At 45.0% G+C, this 19,523-nt stretch overlaps 1 protein-coding gene across 1 annotated transcript in view; it reads left to right on the top strand.

Moving 5' to 3' along the window:
- The window catches only part of LOC126106413 (uncharacterized), a 94,109-nt gene that overhangs the window by 57,145 nt on the left and 17,441 nt on the right, over positions 1-19,523 (top strand). Inside the window, exons 5-6 of the mRNA XM_049912689.1 lie at positions 1,004-1,179; positions 14,881-15,128. Of these exons, the coding sequence (XP_049768646.1) occupies positions 1,004-1,179; positions 14,881-15,128 (424 nt within the window). The remainder of the gene's footprint in view (positions 1-1,003; positions 1,180-14,880; positions 15,129-19,523) is intronic.

Below are 19,523 nucleotides of genomic sequence, written 5' to 3'. Positions count from 1 at the left end.
ATTAATTACGTGGTTTACCCACCTAATCTTCAGTATTCTTCGGTAGCACCACCTTTCGAAAGCTTCTATTTTCTTCTTGTCTAAACTATTTATCTTCCACTTTTCACTTCCATACATGGCTACACTCCATACAAATACTTTCAGAAAATAGTAGACTATTATATGGTTTTAAAATTGATGGCAAAATACTTGAGAAATGACCATTGCTTAGCAAACGGTAACTACTGTTCAGAATAATTTAATATCTTTATTTACTTTTTCCTGGATATAAATTGTTTTAAAATGAATTCTGAATGTGTTGGTTACCTGTATCACTCTCACTTACAAAAGTCTGCTCTGAGAATAAAATTCAAAGACGTGATTCACACAAATATACCTCCTCCCACTGTAGTTCCTTTACCATAGCGTCATAATGTCACTATAACTAAAGAATGAAACACACAGCTATAGGTGTTTGTTCGTATCCTGGGTATGATTACTTGTCTACAAACACCAATACAGAATAACAGCGACAGACTTACGTTGCCCAGTCTGAAACTGTGCTACATTCCGTCAAATGTTTAAGATTCGAGACATGTTTAGGAGGACTCTCTTTTAGAAGGTCATTCGAAAGCTCAAATTAATATTTCCGGTCTCCCAACAACGGCAGCTGCCTTTGCGTGTACAACTTCAACTCCGCTGTAAATCGTAGAACATTATATTCAGGCTTCTTACCTCGACAGAATGCATTCATACATTCAAACGTTTGTATCGTAACTACCTAGAAATAACTGCCGCTCTCTTGTCTGTTCTTATAGGCTGAGAATTGTGTGTGTTCCGTAAGACATCGCTGGAGACTTACTTTGCATTAGTATCGCAATGCCTGCGTAAAACTGTATGTGTAGTCATGCGCCCGCATTAATTTAAATGCTTTGTGATTGCGGTACCTGTAATTATAAGTTAAGATTTGCTGCTGCTTGTGAATATTATGCAAGTAAATCGAATTATTTTCTGTGTGTCTCAGGAAAAACAGACTAATGACACCCAGCTCCAAGGGTGGATTAATAACATGGAACATCTGAGAGACATGCTGGACACGAAATTATGGGGTTGGGTACAGGATATGGAACGTATCAGCGAGCAGATAGCGAACTACAAGGTGGAAGAGGACGTGAACAAGCCTGGGAAGTATATAATAAGGTATAAACCAGTTTGTATTGAAACCTTTGTCCAATTCATCATGATTCACGAACGTTTATTTACTATTAGGTGAGCTACTGAAATTATTTAACGGAGGACGGTGTAATCAAATGTGAAGGATTGACAGTAGCAGAGGAGACGGCTACAACAATTAGTCGCTTTGAGATTACGATTAGTTTTCAGTTTCTGTGTTTGTCTTTTGTCTCAAAATGGGCTACATATTACGCAGCGGCTGAGTAGAGCCACCCATAACCAGCGACTGTTACTACTCGGACTAGCGAAAACACTACTAAAGTTTTTATTATTTATCGAAATACTGATAACCTGTGAAAGCTTGTGTTACCTGACAAGAAAGTTGAATATGTTGTCACCGTAATACAACTGCACGGAACTATGCAGACGCAACGAAAATAAATAAATAAATTAGTAAATAAAATAAAGATAAAATAGTCACCTACAGGAGAAATCAAGCTGATACCGTGTAATATCGCTTATCACAAGTTGCGACTTGGTCGCGGACTAAAACAGTGATCCAGGAATTGTAGAAGGAATTTCTTTTATTTCCTCCACTGATCACAAAACTTTTGGCCCTTAGGCTACCGGGTTCTGTCAGGAAAGACAATCTTCAGATCTGTTTTATTACGTGTCGTTGGTTTTATTACATTAGAACATGTTATAAACCAGATCTGAAGATGGTCATTGCTGACCAAGACCGGTAGTCAAAGGACCGAAATTTTTTTGGTCATTGGCTGAAATAAGAGAAATTCACCATCTATCGCATATAGCCTATATAACGGCATCATTTCGATGAGGAAGAGCGTCCACAAGTCATGTGGGTATCAGTAAACGAATAAAAATGCCATGTAGCAAAAAAAAATTAAATAAATAAATAAATAAAATGTTCAAATGTGTGTGAAATCTTACGGGACTTAACCGCTAAGGTCATCAGTCCCTAGGCTTACACACTACTTAACCTAAATTATCCAAAGGACAAACACACACACCCATGCCCGAGGGAGGACTCGAACCTCCTCCGGGACCAGCCTCACAGTCCATGACTGCAGCGCCTCAGACCGCTCGGCTAATCCCGCTCGGCAGCTACGTAGCGATGAGGATTAAACAACATTGGTTGTGGCCATAATTTTTTTGTGTCTTTAAATCCGTTCATAGCATAGAGCTAAATACTATAAGTTGCAAGCATAGGGCAACAGATATGATTGGCCACTGGAGGACTTGCGGGGCCATGGAGCAATGAAGTTTGGAATCTCGAGGACGGTGAGTCTATCTTGTGGGTAACAAGCGAAAAGTTTTGCTTTACTTGCATTTTCAGGGAGGAGCAGGTTGTTAACAAGGAGTGGGTGATAAGGGAAGAATTGTTGTTAATAAGTCAATGCGAAGCCTTCCAGTCCACAGTTGAGTTTGTGGGTCGTGTTGTATCGATTTTGGAGCATGTCTGTCGCCAGTGCTGGGATGTTTCGGCATTGAGGATATCGCGGTCTGCTACTACTGGTTTAGGGGTTAGCGTTCTTGCTTCTAGATCCTGGACACTTGGGCCTGATTCCCATCCAGATCATGGATTTTCTCCTCCGGAGGACTCTGTGTTGTCCTCACCATTTCATCTCATCATAATCGTCGTGCTAGTCACTGAAGTGGCGTCAAAAATGGTTCAAATGGCTCTGAGCACTATGGGACTTAACATCTGTGGTCATCAGTCTCCTAGAACTTAGAAGTACTTAAACCTAACTAACCTAAGGACATCACACACATCCATGCCCGAGGCAGGATTCGAACCTGCGACCGTAGCGGGCGCGCGGTTCCAGACTGAAGCGCCTAAAACCGCACGGCCACACCGGCCGGCGAAGTGGCGTCACACAGAAAGACTTACACTAGGTGGTCAAACTAGTCCAGATGGGGTCTGTTGGCCAATAATGCCATACGAACATTTCATTTTCAATTCAACGATATCGTGTATGTGTAATTGCCAGTGATGGGTTTGTGTGTCCAGTGATGGGTGTGAAGAAAATGGCAGTAGTGGCTGCAGAATTCTTAGTATGTTGCAAGACCTTGTGGCGTGCGGAGATTCTGTGGGATACACGGAATGTGTGTGTGTGTGTGTGTGTGTGTGTGTGTGTGAGAAAGAGAGAGAGAGAGAGAGAGAGAGAGAGAGAGCTTACAGCTGCAGTAAAGTTTTATTGCAGGAAAGAAGTAGTGTTGGAGGTATCTTCATGGTCTGGAGGGTGGCAGCGTGGCTTCTGATGTGAATATGGATAAATTCTCTGTAAGCATTCCAGATTTTGTGGTGGAGTTCTTGGATTGTTTTATGTGGGTTACTGTGGGCAGGTTTGAAGGTGGGATGATTACGGTTGACCATTGGAATGATCGCTTCCATTTCGATAAAGGACTTCTGCATTTATATATTTGAGGAGGTTTTTGGAGGTTTCACTTTGAAGATGGGTGCATCAAGGAAGTCGACTAGATATCGCAGAATGTAGATGAACAACTGTCATCCCCAGTTGAATTCAGTGGTGGAACTGCTGTACAGATACGTATAAGCAACAACAGTATGTGAAGAAGGTCTGATGAATGTGAATGAAGAAATTCTATTGGACAGATATAAATGGTGGCACTGGTGGCTACTAGGGAGGTAAAATACATTCTCAGGATGAAGTTGAAACAAATCAACCTAGGGCAGCCTGATACATTTCATTTCTGTTGTACCGATTTATGGAATTCTGTTTTGACAACTGAGCCGACTTATAGAAATCTGTTCCCCAGTATCATGGAGAATAATAACGTTTGTGAGGATCCAGTCACTGACACACATCTCGTTTTGTTCTCCCCGTCTGTTTAGTTGTGTGTCCTTATTTAATGAGTTGCACACCACCACAATAGAAGTGGATGAGCCATGGAACAGGTGATCTGGAAATCCGTTTGCAGGTGACAGGCATTTCCCTAAGGGCGGGACGATTTCTACATTGCTGAAAGGGCAGGGCACTGACAGCATATCAGGCTGTAGGATCTGCCAGTAACGCCGCTTTGTCACAATGTGCCGTGTCATCCAATGAGGCTCCAGGCCCAAAGAATTACACACTTGTCCAGCACAGCAGGGGCGAATTCCTAACAAGCTCAGTTTGGGAACAATGGCCTATGTCTGGAAAATGCAAAGTAAATTATTTTATGAGCTCCTATCCCTGTTAGTAAGGAGCTCTCAATCGAGTGGTTTTTCACCTTCCAGTAAAGGTAGAGGAAGCCATCCAGGGCAAACGATAGCAATCTTGAAATGTTCACTCAAGAAAGCTATGTAGCAGTTACTGTTAAAGTTTTTCTCCTTTTTTTGGCGAGGGATGGCACTCTCTGGACGCAGAACCATATGGCGGGAGATGGCGCCATCTGGACGCGAAACCATATGAACAGCAAGTCAATGACCAAGTCAAGAAAGCTATGTAGCAGTTTCTGTTAAAGTTTTTCTCCTTTTTTTGGTGAGGGATGGCACTCTCTGGACGCAGAACCATATGAACAGCAACTCAATAATTTTCTCTCTCACGACACGTCATAGAACCTCATTGGGTGGCTTAAGAGGTATCTGCTAGGTAGGATGTTGGAGCTCTATTTCCAAAAATTTCATTGGATAGTCTTTGGCTGAGACTTCTCATTGGGGGAGTAATGTTTGTGTAGATCATTGTGGGAGACTCTGTGGCAGAGACGAGCGTAAAATTTGGGAGATTTGTTTGGAGGATGTGGAGGAAGACAACTGTTTGGGAAAGCGGAGGAAGACACTCCATCGAAAGACCCAGACGAGCGGCAGAGACTTGGACTTGAGAGTAAGCTCGTCACCTGATGAGTGAAAGGTTGTTGCTGTCAGCAGGTCACAGTGGACGCAGGCTTTGCTGATTTGAACTGTCGATTTTGGTGAGAATAGCTTGAAATGTGAATTGTTGTGGGAGGAGAATTATTAGATGTTCTCAATTAGTTTTTTAAAACTTGATTAGACTACTTGACTTGATATTTCATCCTGAAGAAGTGGGTTCAACCATGATGAAGATGATTTAAATACACTCCTGGAAATTGAAATAAGAACACCGTGAATTCATTGTCCCAGGAAGGGGAAACTTTATTGACACATTCCTGGGGTCAGATACATCACATGATCACACTGACAGAACCACAGGCACATAGACACAGGCAACAGAGCATGCACAATGTCGGCACTAGTACAGTGTATATCCACCTTTCGCAGCAATGCAGGCTGCTATTCTCCCATGGAGACGATCGTAGAGATGCTGGATGTAGTCCTGTGGAACGGCTTGCCATGCCATTTCCACCTGGCGCCTCAGTTGGACCAGCGTTCGTGCTGGACGTGCAGACCGCGTGAGACGACGCTTCATCCAGTCCCAAACATGCTCAATGGGGGACAGATCCGGAGATCTTGCTGGCCAGGGTAGTTGACTTACACCTTCTAGAGCACGTTGGGTGGCACGGGATACATGCGGACGTGCATTGTCCTGTTGGAACAGCAAGTTCCCTTGCCGGTCTAGGAATGGTAGAACGATGGGTTCGATGACGGTTTGGATGTACCGTGCACTGTTCAGTGTCCCCTCGACGATCACCAGTGGTGTACGGCCAGTGTAGGAGATCGCTTCCCACACCATGATGCCGGGTGTTGGCCCTGTGTGCCTCGGTCGTATGCAGTCCTGATTGTGGCGCTCACCTGCACGGCGCCAAACACGCATACGACCATCATTGGTAGCAAGGCAGAAGCGACTCTCATCGCTGAAGACGACACGTCTGCATTCGTCCCTCCATTCACGCCTGTCGCGACACCACTGGAGGCGGGCTGCACGATGTTGGGGCGTGAGCGGAAGACGGCCTAACGGTGTGCAGGACCGTAGCCCAGCTTCATGGAGACGGTTGCGAATGGTCCTCGCCGATACCCCAGGAGCAACAGTGTCCCTAATTTGCTGGGAAGTGGCGGTGTGGTCCCCTACGGCACTGCGTAGGATCCTACGGTCTTGGCGTGCATCCGTGCGTCGCTGCGGTCCGGTCCCAGGTCGACGGGCACGTGCACCTTCCGCCGACCACTGGCGACAACATCGATGTACTGTGGAGACCTCACGCCCCACGTGTTGAGCAATTCGGCGGTACGTCCACCCGGCCTCCCGCATGCCCACTATACGCCCTCGCTCAAAGTCCGTCAACTGCACATACGGTTCACGTCCACGCTGTCGCGGCATGCTACCAGTGTTAAAGACTGCGATGGAGCTCCGTATGCCACGGCAAACTGGCTGACACTGACGGCGGCGGTGCACAAATGCTGCGCAGCTAGCGCCATTCGACGGCCAACACCGCGCTTCCTGGTGTGTCCGCTGTGCCGTGCGTGTGATCATTGCTTGTACAGCCCTCTCGCAGTGTCCGGAGCAAGTATGGTGGGTCTGACACACCGGTGTCAATGTGTTCTTTTTTCCATTTCCAGGAGTGTATTTACATGTGAAGCCTAAACTTTGTTGCATGGTATGATTTAACCTGTCATTATGCACTCAAAAGCAGTATATGCATTTCTGGGTGACAAACTGTTGAGACAGTCGTCATACATAGGCCAACCAGTCAGCCAACCTCCCCTGCTGAGCACATCTTTCCTGACCTGTTTGTGTGGGCGATTTTATAGCCGTCTGATGTGTGGTCTGGGTGGGTTGGGTTACCAGGGGACCTCTAACGGCTTACCCTGACCACTGTCTGCCGTCCCACACTCCGTCTGTGGAGGAAAGTATGGAGGTAGGCCTTGCCGCACAGTCACAGGCAGTGTACTCTCACACTGTTAGTGACCTGCTCAGTGGGGAGGGGGGATTGTCTTTTTGGAGGGGGAGGAGGGTCAGCCGACCAGTCTGCCTATGAATGGGTGGCTTAAGACTGAGTTACATGGACCAATTATCACTACTTTTACTTCCTTTTTTTTATTTTATTAGCCATTTCGTTGTGTGTCCTTCATGTGTGTATGCTCCTAAAGAGTAAATAAAACAGTGGTCATTCTGGACCAATAACCTCAATTCTGTAGATAGACCAACCATAGCTATTAATCTTTAATAATTTTGTAACAACAGAGACCCAGAACTCATTCAGAATGGCCATTCTTCCCTCATATGCAATCCATTGTGTGCCAAATTCAGTTACTTACCTGAGTTAATGGGGAGCAATCTGAGTCTCGTTTGGTCCAGCCAGAGTAGATCACAGAAAGAACAAGGTTCATTAGCTCGACTCACTGCCTTTGAAAGTGTTCAGCAGGGTGTCTGAACAGAGTTTTAGCTATGTGGGGGTGTTTTTGACGTGTGGCTACTGTGAAGGGTTACTGCTCCACTATTCAGCGTATGGCATTGCTACTGTGTGTTGTCTCGTTTGGTCCAGCCAGAGTAGATCACAAAAAGAACAAGGTTCATTAGCTCGACTCACTGCCTTTGAAAGTGTTCAGCAGGGTGTCTGAACAGAGTTTTAGCTATGTGGGAGAGTTTTTGACGTGTGGCTACTGTGAAGGGTTACTGCTCCACTATTCAGCGTATGGCATTGCTACAGTGTGTTGTCTCGTTTGGTCCAGCCAGAGTAGATCACAAAAAGAACAAGGTTCATTAGCTCGACTCACTGCCTTTGAAAGTGTTCAGCAGGGTGTCTGAACAGAGTTTTAGCTATGTGGGTGTGTTTTTGACGTGTGGCTACTGTGAAGGGTTACTGCTCCACTATTCAGCGTATGGCATTGCTACAGTGTGTAGTCTCGTTTGGTCCAGCCAGAGTAGATCACAAAAAGAACAAGGTTCATTAGCTCGACTCACTGCCTTTGAAAGTGTTCAGCAGGGTGTCTGAACAGAGTTTTAGCTATGTGGGGGTGTTTTTGACGTGTGGCTACTGTGAAGGGTTACTGCTCCACTATTCAGCGTATGGCATTGCTACTGTGTGTTGTCTCGTTTGGTCCAGCCAGAGTAGATCACAAAAAGAACAAGGTTCATTAGCTCGACTCACTGCCTTTGAAAGTGTTCAGCAGGGTGTCTGAACAGAGTTTTAGCTATGTGGGGGTGTTTTTGACGTGTGGCTACTGTGAAGGGTTACTGCTCCACTATTCAGCGTATGGCATTGCTACTGTGTGTTGTCTCGTTTGGTCCAGCCAGAGTAGATCACAAAAAGAACAAGGTTCATTAGCTCGACTCACTGCCTTTGAAAGTGTTCAGCAGGGTGTCTGAACAGAGTTTTAGCTATGTGGGAGAGTTTTTGACGTGTGGCTACTGTGAAGGGTTACTGCTCCACTATTCAGCGTATGGCATTGCTACAGTGTGTTGTCTCGTTTGGTCCAGCCAGAGTAGATCACAAAAAGAACAAGGTTCATTAGCTCGACTCACTGCCTTTGAAAGTGTTCAGCAGGGTGTCTGAACAGAGTTTTAGCTATGTGGGTGTGTTTTTGACGTGTGGCTACTGTGTAGGGTTACTGCTCCACTGTTCAGCGTATGGCATTGCTACTGTGTGTAGGTTACTGGTTCGCTATAGGTTATCGGAGACAAGCAGACAGTGTGACGCAGTAAAACCATGGGTAGACTGTCGGGTGAGCATGTTGGTGAGCTGGACGTTTCTGGAACAGATGTTTGGTGAAGAATAATGAACTGATACGCTACCATTTGGGTTGAGATAACTTTTATTGATAAGCTGTAGAATGTGCAATTGATTGTGAGTGTAGGTGGTGGTTACATAGAGGTGGCATACTGAATGGGCAGCTGGGGTGAACTGGTGTAGGATTTGGGGAAGTTCAATAGTGTGAATGTTTCTGAGGACTGTGGTAACAAGTCCGACTAAATCTTTGGATGGTAGGAGAGTCTTTGTGGAGGTGTACGGCCATCTTGCAGATCAGCTTTCGATGGTTTGACTGTATGGCGTTGGAAACAAGCGAAGGCTCTGTTTTTTGACTGGTTGTTGCTCCAAGTGGATTCTGAGAAAATATGTACTAAATGAATGGTACTGTGAATGTTATGGCTGTAGACGATGACTTATATATATATATATATATATATATATATATATGAATGGTACTGTGAATGTTATGGCTGTGGACGATGTCTTATATAAGACATCGTCCACAGCCATAACATTCACAGTACCATTCATTTAGTATATATATATATATATATATATATACTCCTGGAAATGGAAAAAAGAACACATTGACACCGGTGTGTCAGACCCACCATACTTGCTCCGGACACTGCGAGAGGGCTGTACAAGCAATGATCACACGCACGGCACAGCGGACACACCAGGAACCGCGGTGTTGGCCGTCGAATGGCGCTAGCTGCGCAGCATTTGTGCACCGCCGCCGTCAGTGTCAGCCAGTTTGCCGTGGCATACGGAGCTCCATCGCAGTCTTTAACACTGGTAGCATGCCGCGACAGCGTGGACATGAACCGTATGTGCAGTTGACGGACTTTGAGCGAGGGCGTATAGTGGGCATGCGGGAGGCCGGGTGGACGTACCGCCGAATTGCTCAACACGTGGGGCGTGAGGTCTCCACAGTACATCGATGTTGTCGCCAGTGGTCGGCGGAAGGTGCACGTGCCCGTCGACCTGGGACCGGACCGAATCGACGCACGGATGCACGCCAAGACCGTAGGATCCTACGCAGTGCCGTAGGGGACCGCACCGCCACTTCCCAGCAAATTAGGGACACTGTTGCTCCTGGGGTATCGGCGAGGACCATTCGCAACCGTCTCCATGAAGCTGGGCTACGGTCCCGCACACCGTTAGGCCGTCTTCCGCTCACGCCCCAACATCGTGCAGTCCGCCTCCAGTGGTGTCGCGACAGGCGTGAATGGAGGGACGAATGGAGACGTGTCGTCTTCAGCGATGAGAGTCGCTTCTGCCTTGGTGCCAATGATGGTCGTATGCGTGTTTGGCGCCGTGCAGGTGAGCGCCACAATCAGGACTGCATACGACCGAGGCACACAGGGCCAACACCCGGCATCATGGTGTGGGGAGCGATCTCCTACACTGGCCGTACACCACTGGTGATCGTCGAGGGGACACTGAATAGTGCACGGTACATCCAAACCTTCATCGAACCCATCGTTCTACCATTCCTAGACCGGCAAGGGAACTTGCTGTTCCAACAGGACAATGCACGTCCGCATGTATCCCGTGCCACCCAACGTGCTCTAGAAGGTGTAAGTCAACTACCCTGGCCAGCAAGATCTCCGGATCTGTCCCCCATTGAGCATGTTTGGGACTGGATGAAGCGTCGTCTCACGCGGTCTGCACGTCCAGCACGAACGCTGGTCCAACTGAGGCGCCAGGTGGAAATGGCATGGCAAGCCGTTCCACAGGACTACATCCAGCATCTCTACGATCGTCTCCATGGGAGAATAGCAGCCTGCATTGCTGCGAAAGGTGGATATACACTGTACTAGTGCCGACATTGTGCATGCTCTGTAGCCTGTGTCTATGTGCCTGTGGTTCTGTCAGTGTGATCATGTGATGTATCTGACCCCAGGAATGTGTCAATAAAGTTTCCCCTTCCTGGGACAATGAATTCACGGTGTTCTTATTTCAATTTCCAGGAGTGTATATATATATATATATATATATATATATATATATATATATATGCTGGCGTTGATTTTCTGCAAGCCTCCTCCACTGTGATCTGAAGATTGACACCGATGATCTCGATAGTAAGTGTGATATTGCACTACCTGTGTTATTCCGAACTACGATACGCATGGTTGACTACATACGAAAGTTTGGATCTGGTCGTGAATCCCGCTCAGATAGCCAAACGACAAGGCGACCACTCGCCACAAGCGGGAAATTGGGGGTCGAGTCGCAGTCTGGCACAAATTTTCCATGTCGTCATTCCATTATACAGCTGATGGTAGTCCATATTCGCAACTGAGAATACATTTCATGCATTAGATGGTAAGTGTTGATGAGTGGTGTAGATCATATTGTCATCTGGGGAGATGATGGGACATTGTCTTTAGGGTAGCTCTGGAACCAAAGGCTGAAGACCTGCAGAGTAGGTGGGTGTACAAATGGGGTCGATGGATATTTATGTACTTTGGAAATATTTTTGGATTTACTGTAATAGGGTTCTGGAATTTAGGTACTGTAAGGACAGCATGAAGACTAAAAGCTGAGGGAGGTGAACTGGAAAGTATATGTGGGTATATTGGAAAATGATAGTTGAGAGGTTTCATGTCTATGAGTCCAGTAAATTATTTTATTTTATTTTACTGTAGGCTCGTGGGTTATCTGCGCTATTTCGTCCGTGTGGACGTGTGACTGCATCGATCAGGTTTGTGGGATTGTAGGTGGCACTACTTGGATGTGATGTCCGCCGCTCGTGGTCTCGCGGTAGCGTTCTCGCTTCCCGAGCACGGGGTCCCGGGTTCGATTCCCGGCGGGGTCAGGGATTTTCACCTGCCTCGAGATGCCTGGGTGTTTGTGTTGTCCTCATCATTTCATCATCATCCAGGAAAGTGGCGAAATTGGACTGAGCAAAGGTTGGGAAATTGTACAGGCGCTGATAACCACGCAGTTGAGCGCTCCACAAACCAAACATCATCATCACTACTTGGATGTAAGCAGGGACATTAACAGGAGGTCGTGATGGTCGGTGCAGTGGTGCCGAATACGGTTGCAACTTCAGGCGCAGGCAATGGAACTGACGATGGGCGAGTCGTGGTGCTGGGACTGGAGATGGTTTTGGTGATGCCGGTGGTGGTGGAGCCTATGACAGTGACAGTGCAGGGGACCATGCTGAGGCAGGAGCATTTGGAGGAGGCGCTGGTGTAGAAGCTTCAAAACTGGAGCTTGTGAGTGGTAAAACACTCGATAGAACGGGCAAGGGTAAGAAATTATTGGTGAAGAACCATTATGTGACTGTAGAGAAAGGAGCTGAGGTGGTGGCGTAAGTTACATGGTTACTGCCGGTTGGACCTCGGTGCGAAGTCGCAGACTGTAGGACTATCAGGAGCAGTAGAAATCTAGTGGCAACGGTGGAGCTTTGGTAACGTCCTTCCAGTTCATGGACGACAGCATTACGCGCAACGTGTATAGCTGTAATGTCACCATTTACAGTAGGTCATCCGAAAACTCCACCAGTCCACATAATTACTGCGGTTGCGCTATATCTGTAGCAATGACTCCAGGCCAACAGAAACAGTGGATCGCACACTAACCCCTGGGACAGCCTTGTTGCATCACTAGCGACTGCCTGCCATGGTAGTAATCTTCCAGACATTTGTACAGACACGCTGGGCACTCCAATTCCCTCTGGCGAGGAAACGAATACGGCCACCGGAGGCTGTCTAAGGCATCTATAACGACAATAATCAGTCAAAATCACATTATTTATTGCGTCCTCTGTCGACAGGTTGCTTCGTGCACCAATGCACGAGCAGGGAAACTGTGTATGGTAGTCAATATTCTATTGTGAATGAGATTTTCACTCTGCAGCGGAGTGTGCGCTGATAGGAAACTTCCTGGCAGATTAAAACTGTGTGTCCGACCGAGACTCAAACTCGGGACCTTTGCCTTTCGCGGGCAAGTGCTCTACCATCTGAGCTACCGAAGCACGACTCACGTCCGGTCCTCACAGCTTTACTTCTGCCAGTTCTGCCATTCTGGAAACATTACCCAGGCTGTGGCTAAGCCATGTCTTCGTCCAATGTTTACGCTCCTCATACCAAGCGAAGCGTCCTTCGGCATTTACCCGCTTGAGTTGTGGCTTATGAGCAGCCGCTCGGCCATGACATCCAAGGCTTCTCACCTCCTGCCTAACTGTCATAGTACTTGCAGTGGATCCTGATGAAGTGGATCTAGGGAAGTTTTTAGAAGTGTGGAAATCTCGCGTACAGATGTATGACTCAAGTGACACCCAGTCACCTGACCACGTTCGAAGACCGTGAGTTCAATGGAGCGTCCCATTCTGCTCTCTCACGCATGTCTAATAACTACAGAGGTCGCTGATGTGGAGTACCTTGGAGTAGGTGGCAGTACAATGGATCTAATGTGAAAAACGTATGTTTTTGGGGGGTGTCCGGATACTTTTGATCACATAGTGTATCGAATTTTTTTCTTAACAATTCTTTCTCAGCACAAACTACCACGTAACACCCTTACAAGCTTTTCAGATTGATTCTGACAACCCTGTATATATATTCTTGCAGAAACAAAATGTGCACTGGTATTAGTTATCGCCTTTTTGAAAATTTCTGTTCTTTATGTAAATAGTTTTAAGAATGTGTACAGCTTTGCACCAAGATTTGGATAACTTTGTAAAAAATGTTCAAATGTGTGTGAATTCCTAAGGAACCAAACTGCTTAGGGCATCGGTCCCTAGACTTACACACTACTTGAGGGGGGTAGGACGTCAAACGGGCCGACTTGGAGCAGGAGAGGCACCACAGGACATTTTATTTTCTACTGTATATACTTTTACAAATAAATTCATAAAACTTTGTCAGCATGACCAGGAAGAATTCAGGATTCACACTCATAGCAGTGGAACTGCAAAAACATATCAAAATAATTTTTTTTTAGATATGAAATTTCATCATTTTTTCGCTTACTGTTGGCTGCATTTGTTGCAAAGGGCGTTTTTTTCACAAGTAAGAGAGAGATTCTTTCATGAATTTTGCGCAGAATACAAACCGTACTTACAGATGGTGCAAAATTCATAAAAGTATCTCTCTTACTTGAAACTTCCTGGCAGATTAAAACTGTGTGCCCGACCGAGACTCGAACTCGGGACCTTTGCCTTTCGCCGGCAAGTGCTCTACCAACTGAGCTACTGAAGCACGACTCAGGCCCGCTACTCACAGCTTTACTTCTGCCAGTACCTCGTCTCCTAACTTCCAAACTTTACAGAAGCTCTCCTGCGAACCTTGCAGAACTAGCACTCCTAGAGAGCTTCTGTAAAGTTTGGAAGGTAGGAGACGAGGTACTGGCAGAAGTAAAGCTGTGAGTACCGGGCGTGAGTCGTGCTTCGGTAGCTCAGTTGGTAGAGCACTTGCCCGCGAAAGGCAAAGGTCCCGAGTTCGAGTCTCGGTCGGGCACACAGTTTTAATCTGCCAGGAAGTTTCATATCAGCGCACACTCCGCTGCAGAGTGAAAATCTCATTCTGGATCTCTCTTACTTGTGAAGAAAAATGTCCTTTGGCAACAAATGCAGCCAAAAGTAGGTGAAAAAATGATGAAAAATTTATTTTGTTATGTTTTTGCACTTCCACTGCTATGAGTGTGAATACTGAATCCTTCCTGGTCATGCTGACAAAGTTTTATGAATTTATTTGTAAAAGTACAGACAGTGTAAATTAAAATGTCCTGTGGTGCCTCTCCTGCTCCAAGTCGACCCGTTCGACGTCCTGTCCCCCTTAAACTAATTTATGCTAAGAAGAACATACTCACCCAGGTCCGAGGGAGGACTCGAACCTCCGCAGGAGGGCCGGATAACTCTGAAGTTCATTGTAATTCGTCACAATAAAAGAGCAGAGGTCCCAGATTTGAGTCCCAGCCAACCATATCGTTTTAAAACGATAGGTATTGTGAAACCAGCGCACACTCCGTTACTGAGTGAAAATTCATTCTGTATATTTTCACGTTCATGCGTACAGTGCACATGATTTTATTATTATTATTTTTTTTTTAAATTTTAACCGTGCGGCTTGTATGTTACAGGCTGCCGCTGTTGAATGATCACCTGCTGTCCTATCACGGAAAGTACCTCTCCTTCCGTGACGACTTTACTGCACAATGCCAGGAGCAGCAGCCAGAGGCATCAGTAATGTTTGGTCTCGCCGACGCGCTGTACGGCTTCTATCGTCGACTCTGGTTCGAAGAACTACAGAGATTTCTCCCAAGTTATGAACGTCCCTTCAACCTGAACAACCCACGACGACATTACGCACGTCATATCGACATTATAGGTATGTTTACTACTGGGACCTACCCACGTCATGTTTATGCACTGATCTGATACGAGGAAAGAGGTTCGAACCCCCCCCCCCTCCCCCCTCGCCCCACCGCCCCCATTATCCAGTTCAGGTCTCCTCTGATTTTCTGCGTCAAGCAAGGCAGTAGCTGATATTATTTTTATCTTTAATTATTCGATTGGTTGGTTTGTTGATTTGGGTGGGGGGTGGGGGGGGGTATCGAGGGGACGAGACAGCGAAGTCATCGGATTAGGGAAGGATGGGAAGGAAGTCGGCCGTGCCCTTTCAAAGGATCCATCTCGCCATTTGCCTCAAGCCATTTAGGGAATAAGTTTCCTTCAATTTACGTCTATGGTCACAATCTTTTTTGTTTTAACAGATTACCGGTTTCGGTCTTTAATGACCATCATCAAATCTGCAGCAAAAATGGGAAAAATATAAATACACTCGCAAACTGTATACAGCTTAAGAACAATACATAGAGCATATTGAAAAGTAGTACTGACAAAATTTACATTTGTGCGCTTTAAATATGAAGAGGCATACCTGTTTCATAAAAACAAAGTCCTTACATACTGCAGCCATAGTGGCATCGTCAAATGTTAAATGCGGAATCAGCACCAGCATCGTCAAATACATGTGAATCACATCACATGCACGAGTCATGTTGTCAGTAAAACTACTGTTTAAAACAAGCTGCCGTACAGTAGACACAAGATGTTTGTGTAATAAGTTGACCAGATGTCGCTAATGTCGGCATATACTAGTTTTCAATAATTAATTGAAACAGCGAAAATAAAAGGGGGATACAATAGTTAAAGTCTGTAATAAGCTTATAAAGTATAAACGGTGATACAGTAATAAAAAGCAATAAAAGGAAGAACACGACAAAAGTAATATTGTTAAAAAGACGAAGAGTTAAAAAACAATGGTTGACATATGCTCTAGTGCCAATATTCTAGACAGTGACATAAATATTAAACACCGTTGATACTGCACCGGGTAATATTAAACAACATAAAACAAATCGCTAAGGGCGGCACAAATGGCAGAAAATTTAGTGCTGCACATAATCAGCGCCCTCTATTATCGCTAACGCCAGAATTCCGCACAGGTGGGAAGTGGTTGGGGGAACGTGACCGCCAGAGGGCCCCTCCTACCCTGCGGTACTCCGTTGCAAGAAAAGAATGATAAAATTCCGTAACAGTGGATGATCCACATTATCTGATTAATGCAGTCTATGAAATGAATAAAGAAGGAACATTTAGGGAAATCACGGAAAACGTAAATCAACCGTCGTCCTCCCGAATGCGAGTACAGTATGCTAATCACTGCGCCGCCTCGCTACGTTTTCGGTTGGTTGGCAGGTATCCATCTACACACAGTGAAATCTAACAATTATTTTCTGTGCGTTATTGACTCCTGGACGAAACAGCGTGCAAAAAAACACAGAGTACAGGAAGTTTTACTGTGCTTATAGGAGACAAAAATAAACATTATTTTATGTGACAAAAATATCAGAGGTGCTAGGGATCTATGAAGGTTTTGACAATAATGATGTCTAGAGACACTGTTCAAACTAACGTGTGATAAATAGTGTTTTAGAGATGTTGCTGAAAATTTCGAGGAGAAAAAAAGACAGAAATCCATAGGTCAGCAACATCTCAAAAACAATATTCATAACACGGCAATTCAAACTTCATCCCCGAACATGACTAACATCAAAACCTCAATCGGCCCATAGGCCCTAGCAGGGAACAGAGCACTTCCGACATATACGTCACATAGAGAAACTGGTTGCTTCTATCTTCTCTAAAAACTATAAAATATTGTATACGCAGATTTTTACTCTGTTTATACGGCTCGTTTGAAAAACGATAATTAACATCTGTAACACAACAGTTACTGTTGTTAAGTGCCGGCCGTGGTGGTCTAGTGGTTCTAGGCGCTCAGTCCGGAACCGTGGGACTGCTACGGTCGCAGGTTCGAATCCTGCCTCGGGCATGGATGTGTGTGATGTCCTTAGGTTAGTTAGGTTTAAGTAGTTCTAAGTTCTAGGGGACGGATGACCCCAGATGTTAAGTCCCATAGTGCTCAGAGCCATTTGAACCATTTTGTTGCTAATTATTTTTCGTTTTTGCAGTGTTTTAAATTTCTCTTACACTTCTTGAATTTTCTGTTTCTCTTTCATTCATTCATTCATTCATCAATGTTCTGTCCTAGGACAGGTCTTCACATCTAGCTATCCATGGACTGCTGTCCTTTGCTACTTTACTGTCTTTATACTATCCACCGTCAGGTATCTTCTTCTTCCATTCACCGTTCCTTTCATAGCATCCTTGAGTAAACAATCTTTTCTCATTCGTTGTACAAGCCAGTTGTATTTCTTCATCCTGATTACCTTTAAAATTTCTGTCTCTTCTCAATACTTCATTTCTCACATTATTTATCCAGTTTATCCCTTCCATCCTCCCCCACATCCACAGCTCAAATGCTTTTGTTCTTCTTTCTTCCTCTTTCCTCAGTGTACATGTCTCAGTTCCGTACAATCCCACACTCCATGTAAAGCACGTCTCTAGTCTGTTTCTTAGGCTCTTGTCCACGCCCCCACACAGAAACCTCCTCTTATTATTAAATGACTTCTTGCGTATTGCATTTTCACCTCCTTAATGCACCTCACGTCTTCTGTAATTAGGCTTGCCAGATATGTGAAAGTACTAACCTGTTCCATATTTCCTCTCCTAACTTCATAGTTGCTCTTACATTTCTCTTCACGGGACATCCAAAACTGTTATTCATTGTCAATAATAAAATCCGCTACAGTTGTAAAAATTAATTATTTCTAAAAAGGGAAGCACTACCCAGTTTCAGGACATGTTTCATCTTCAGGTGCTTCTGCAAAGTTTTGAAAAGAATAATACCTACCCACAAGGTTTACTTTTGCTTAGCTTTGATAATATAAATGGTGTTGACAGGCAGAAGAAAATGATCAACGGCATGAGGATGCAGAAGGCAATGGAAACCACTGCATTAAAGACACGTAACGTGTATCCACAGGACATGTGTCCTGTAATTGAAGAAGTGTCATGATGATCCCTCCATTGAGAAAAGATTGATTCCCGAATAGTTCCCCATTCACATCTAAGGGAGGGGCCTGCCAAGGGGGAGGTGATCATGAGAAAAAGCTTGAATAACCAACGAAAGGATAGCATTCTATGAGTCGGAGCGTGCAATGTCAGAAGCTTGAACGTGGTACGGAAACTAGAAAATCTGAAAAGGGAAATGAAAAGCCTCAATCTAGATATAGTAGGGATCAGTGAAGTGAAGTGGAAAGAAGACAAGGATTTCTGGTCAGATGAGTATAGAGAAGTATCAACAGCAGCAGAAAGTAGGATTCGTTATTAATAGGAAGGTAGGACAGAGAGTGTGTTATTGTGGACAGGTCACTGATAGGGTTGATCTTATCAAAATCGACAGCAAACCAACACTGACAACGATAGTTCAGGTATACATGCCAACGTCGCAAGTGAAGATGAAGAGATAGAGAAACTATATGAGTATATTGAAAGGGTAATACAGTACATAAAGGGAGATGAAAATCTAATAGTCATGAGGGGACTGAAATGCAGTTGTAGGTGAAGGAATAGAGGAAAAGCGTAAATGACAATACGGGCTTGAGACAAGGAATGAGAGAGGAGAAAGACTAGTGTTGTCCTGTAATAAATGTCAGCTAGTAATAGCGAATACCCTGTTCAAGAATCACAAGAGGAGGGGGTATACCTGGAAAAGGCCAGGTGATACTGGAAGATTTCAGTTATGTTACGTCATAGCCAGGCAGAGATTCCAAAATCAGATACTGGATTGTAAGGCGTACACAGGAGCAAATCTAGACTTAGATCACAATATAGTAGTGATGAAAGTAGGCTGAAGTTTAAGACATTAGTCAGGAAGAATCAATATGCAAAAAAGTGGGATACAGAAGTACTAAGGAATGACGAGATATGCTTTAAGTTCTCTAAGACTATAGATACAGCAATAACGAATAGCTCAGGAAACAGTACAGTTGAGGAGGAGTGAATGTCTCTAAAAAGGGCCATCACAGAAGTTGGAAAGAAAAACATAGGTACGGAGAAGGTAAATGCGAAGAAAACATGGGTAACAGAAGAAATACTTCAAATCATCGATGAAGGGAGGAAGCACAAAAATGTTTAGGGAAACTGTCGCTGAGGAATGAAATAAACAGGAAGTGCAGGGAAGCTAAGATGAAATGGATGCATGAAAAATGCGAAGTAATCGAAAAAGAAATGATTGTCGGAAGGACAGGCTCAGCATACAGGAAAGTCAAATCAACCTTCGGTAACATTAAAAGCAAGGCTGGTAACATTAAGA

This window comes from Schistocerca cancellata, chromosome 10 (assembly GCF_023864275.1).
Source record: "Schistocerca cancellata isolate TAMUIC-IGC-003103 chromosome 10, iqSchCanc2.1, whole genome shotgun sequence".
Classification (NCBI taxonomy): Eukaryota; Metazoa; Arthropoda; class Insecta; order Orthoptera; family Acrididae; genus Schistocerca; species Schistocerca cancellata.
Note: the sequence above shows the minus strand (reverse complement) of the source record. Positions and strands in the feature narration are given on the sequence as shown.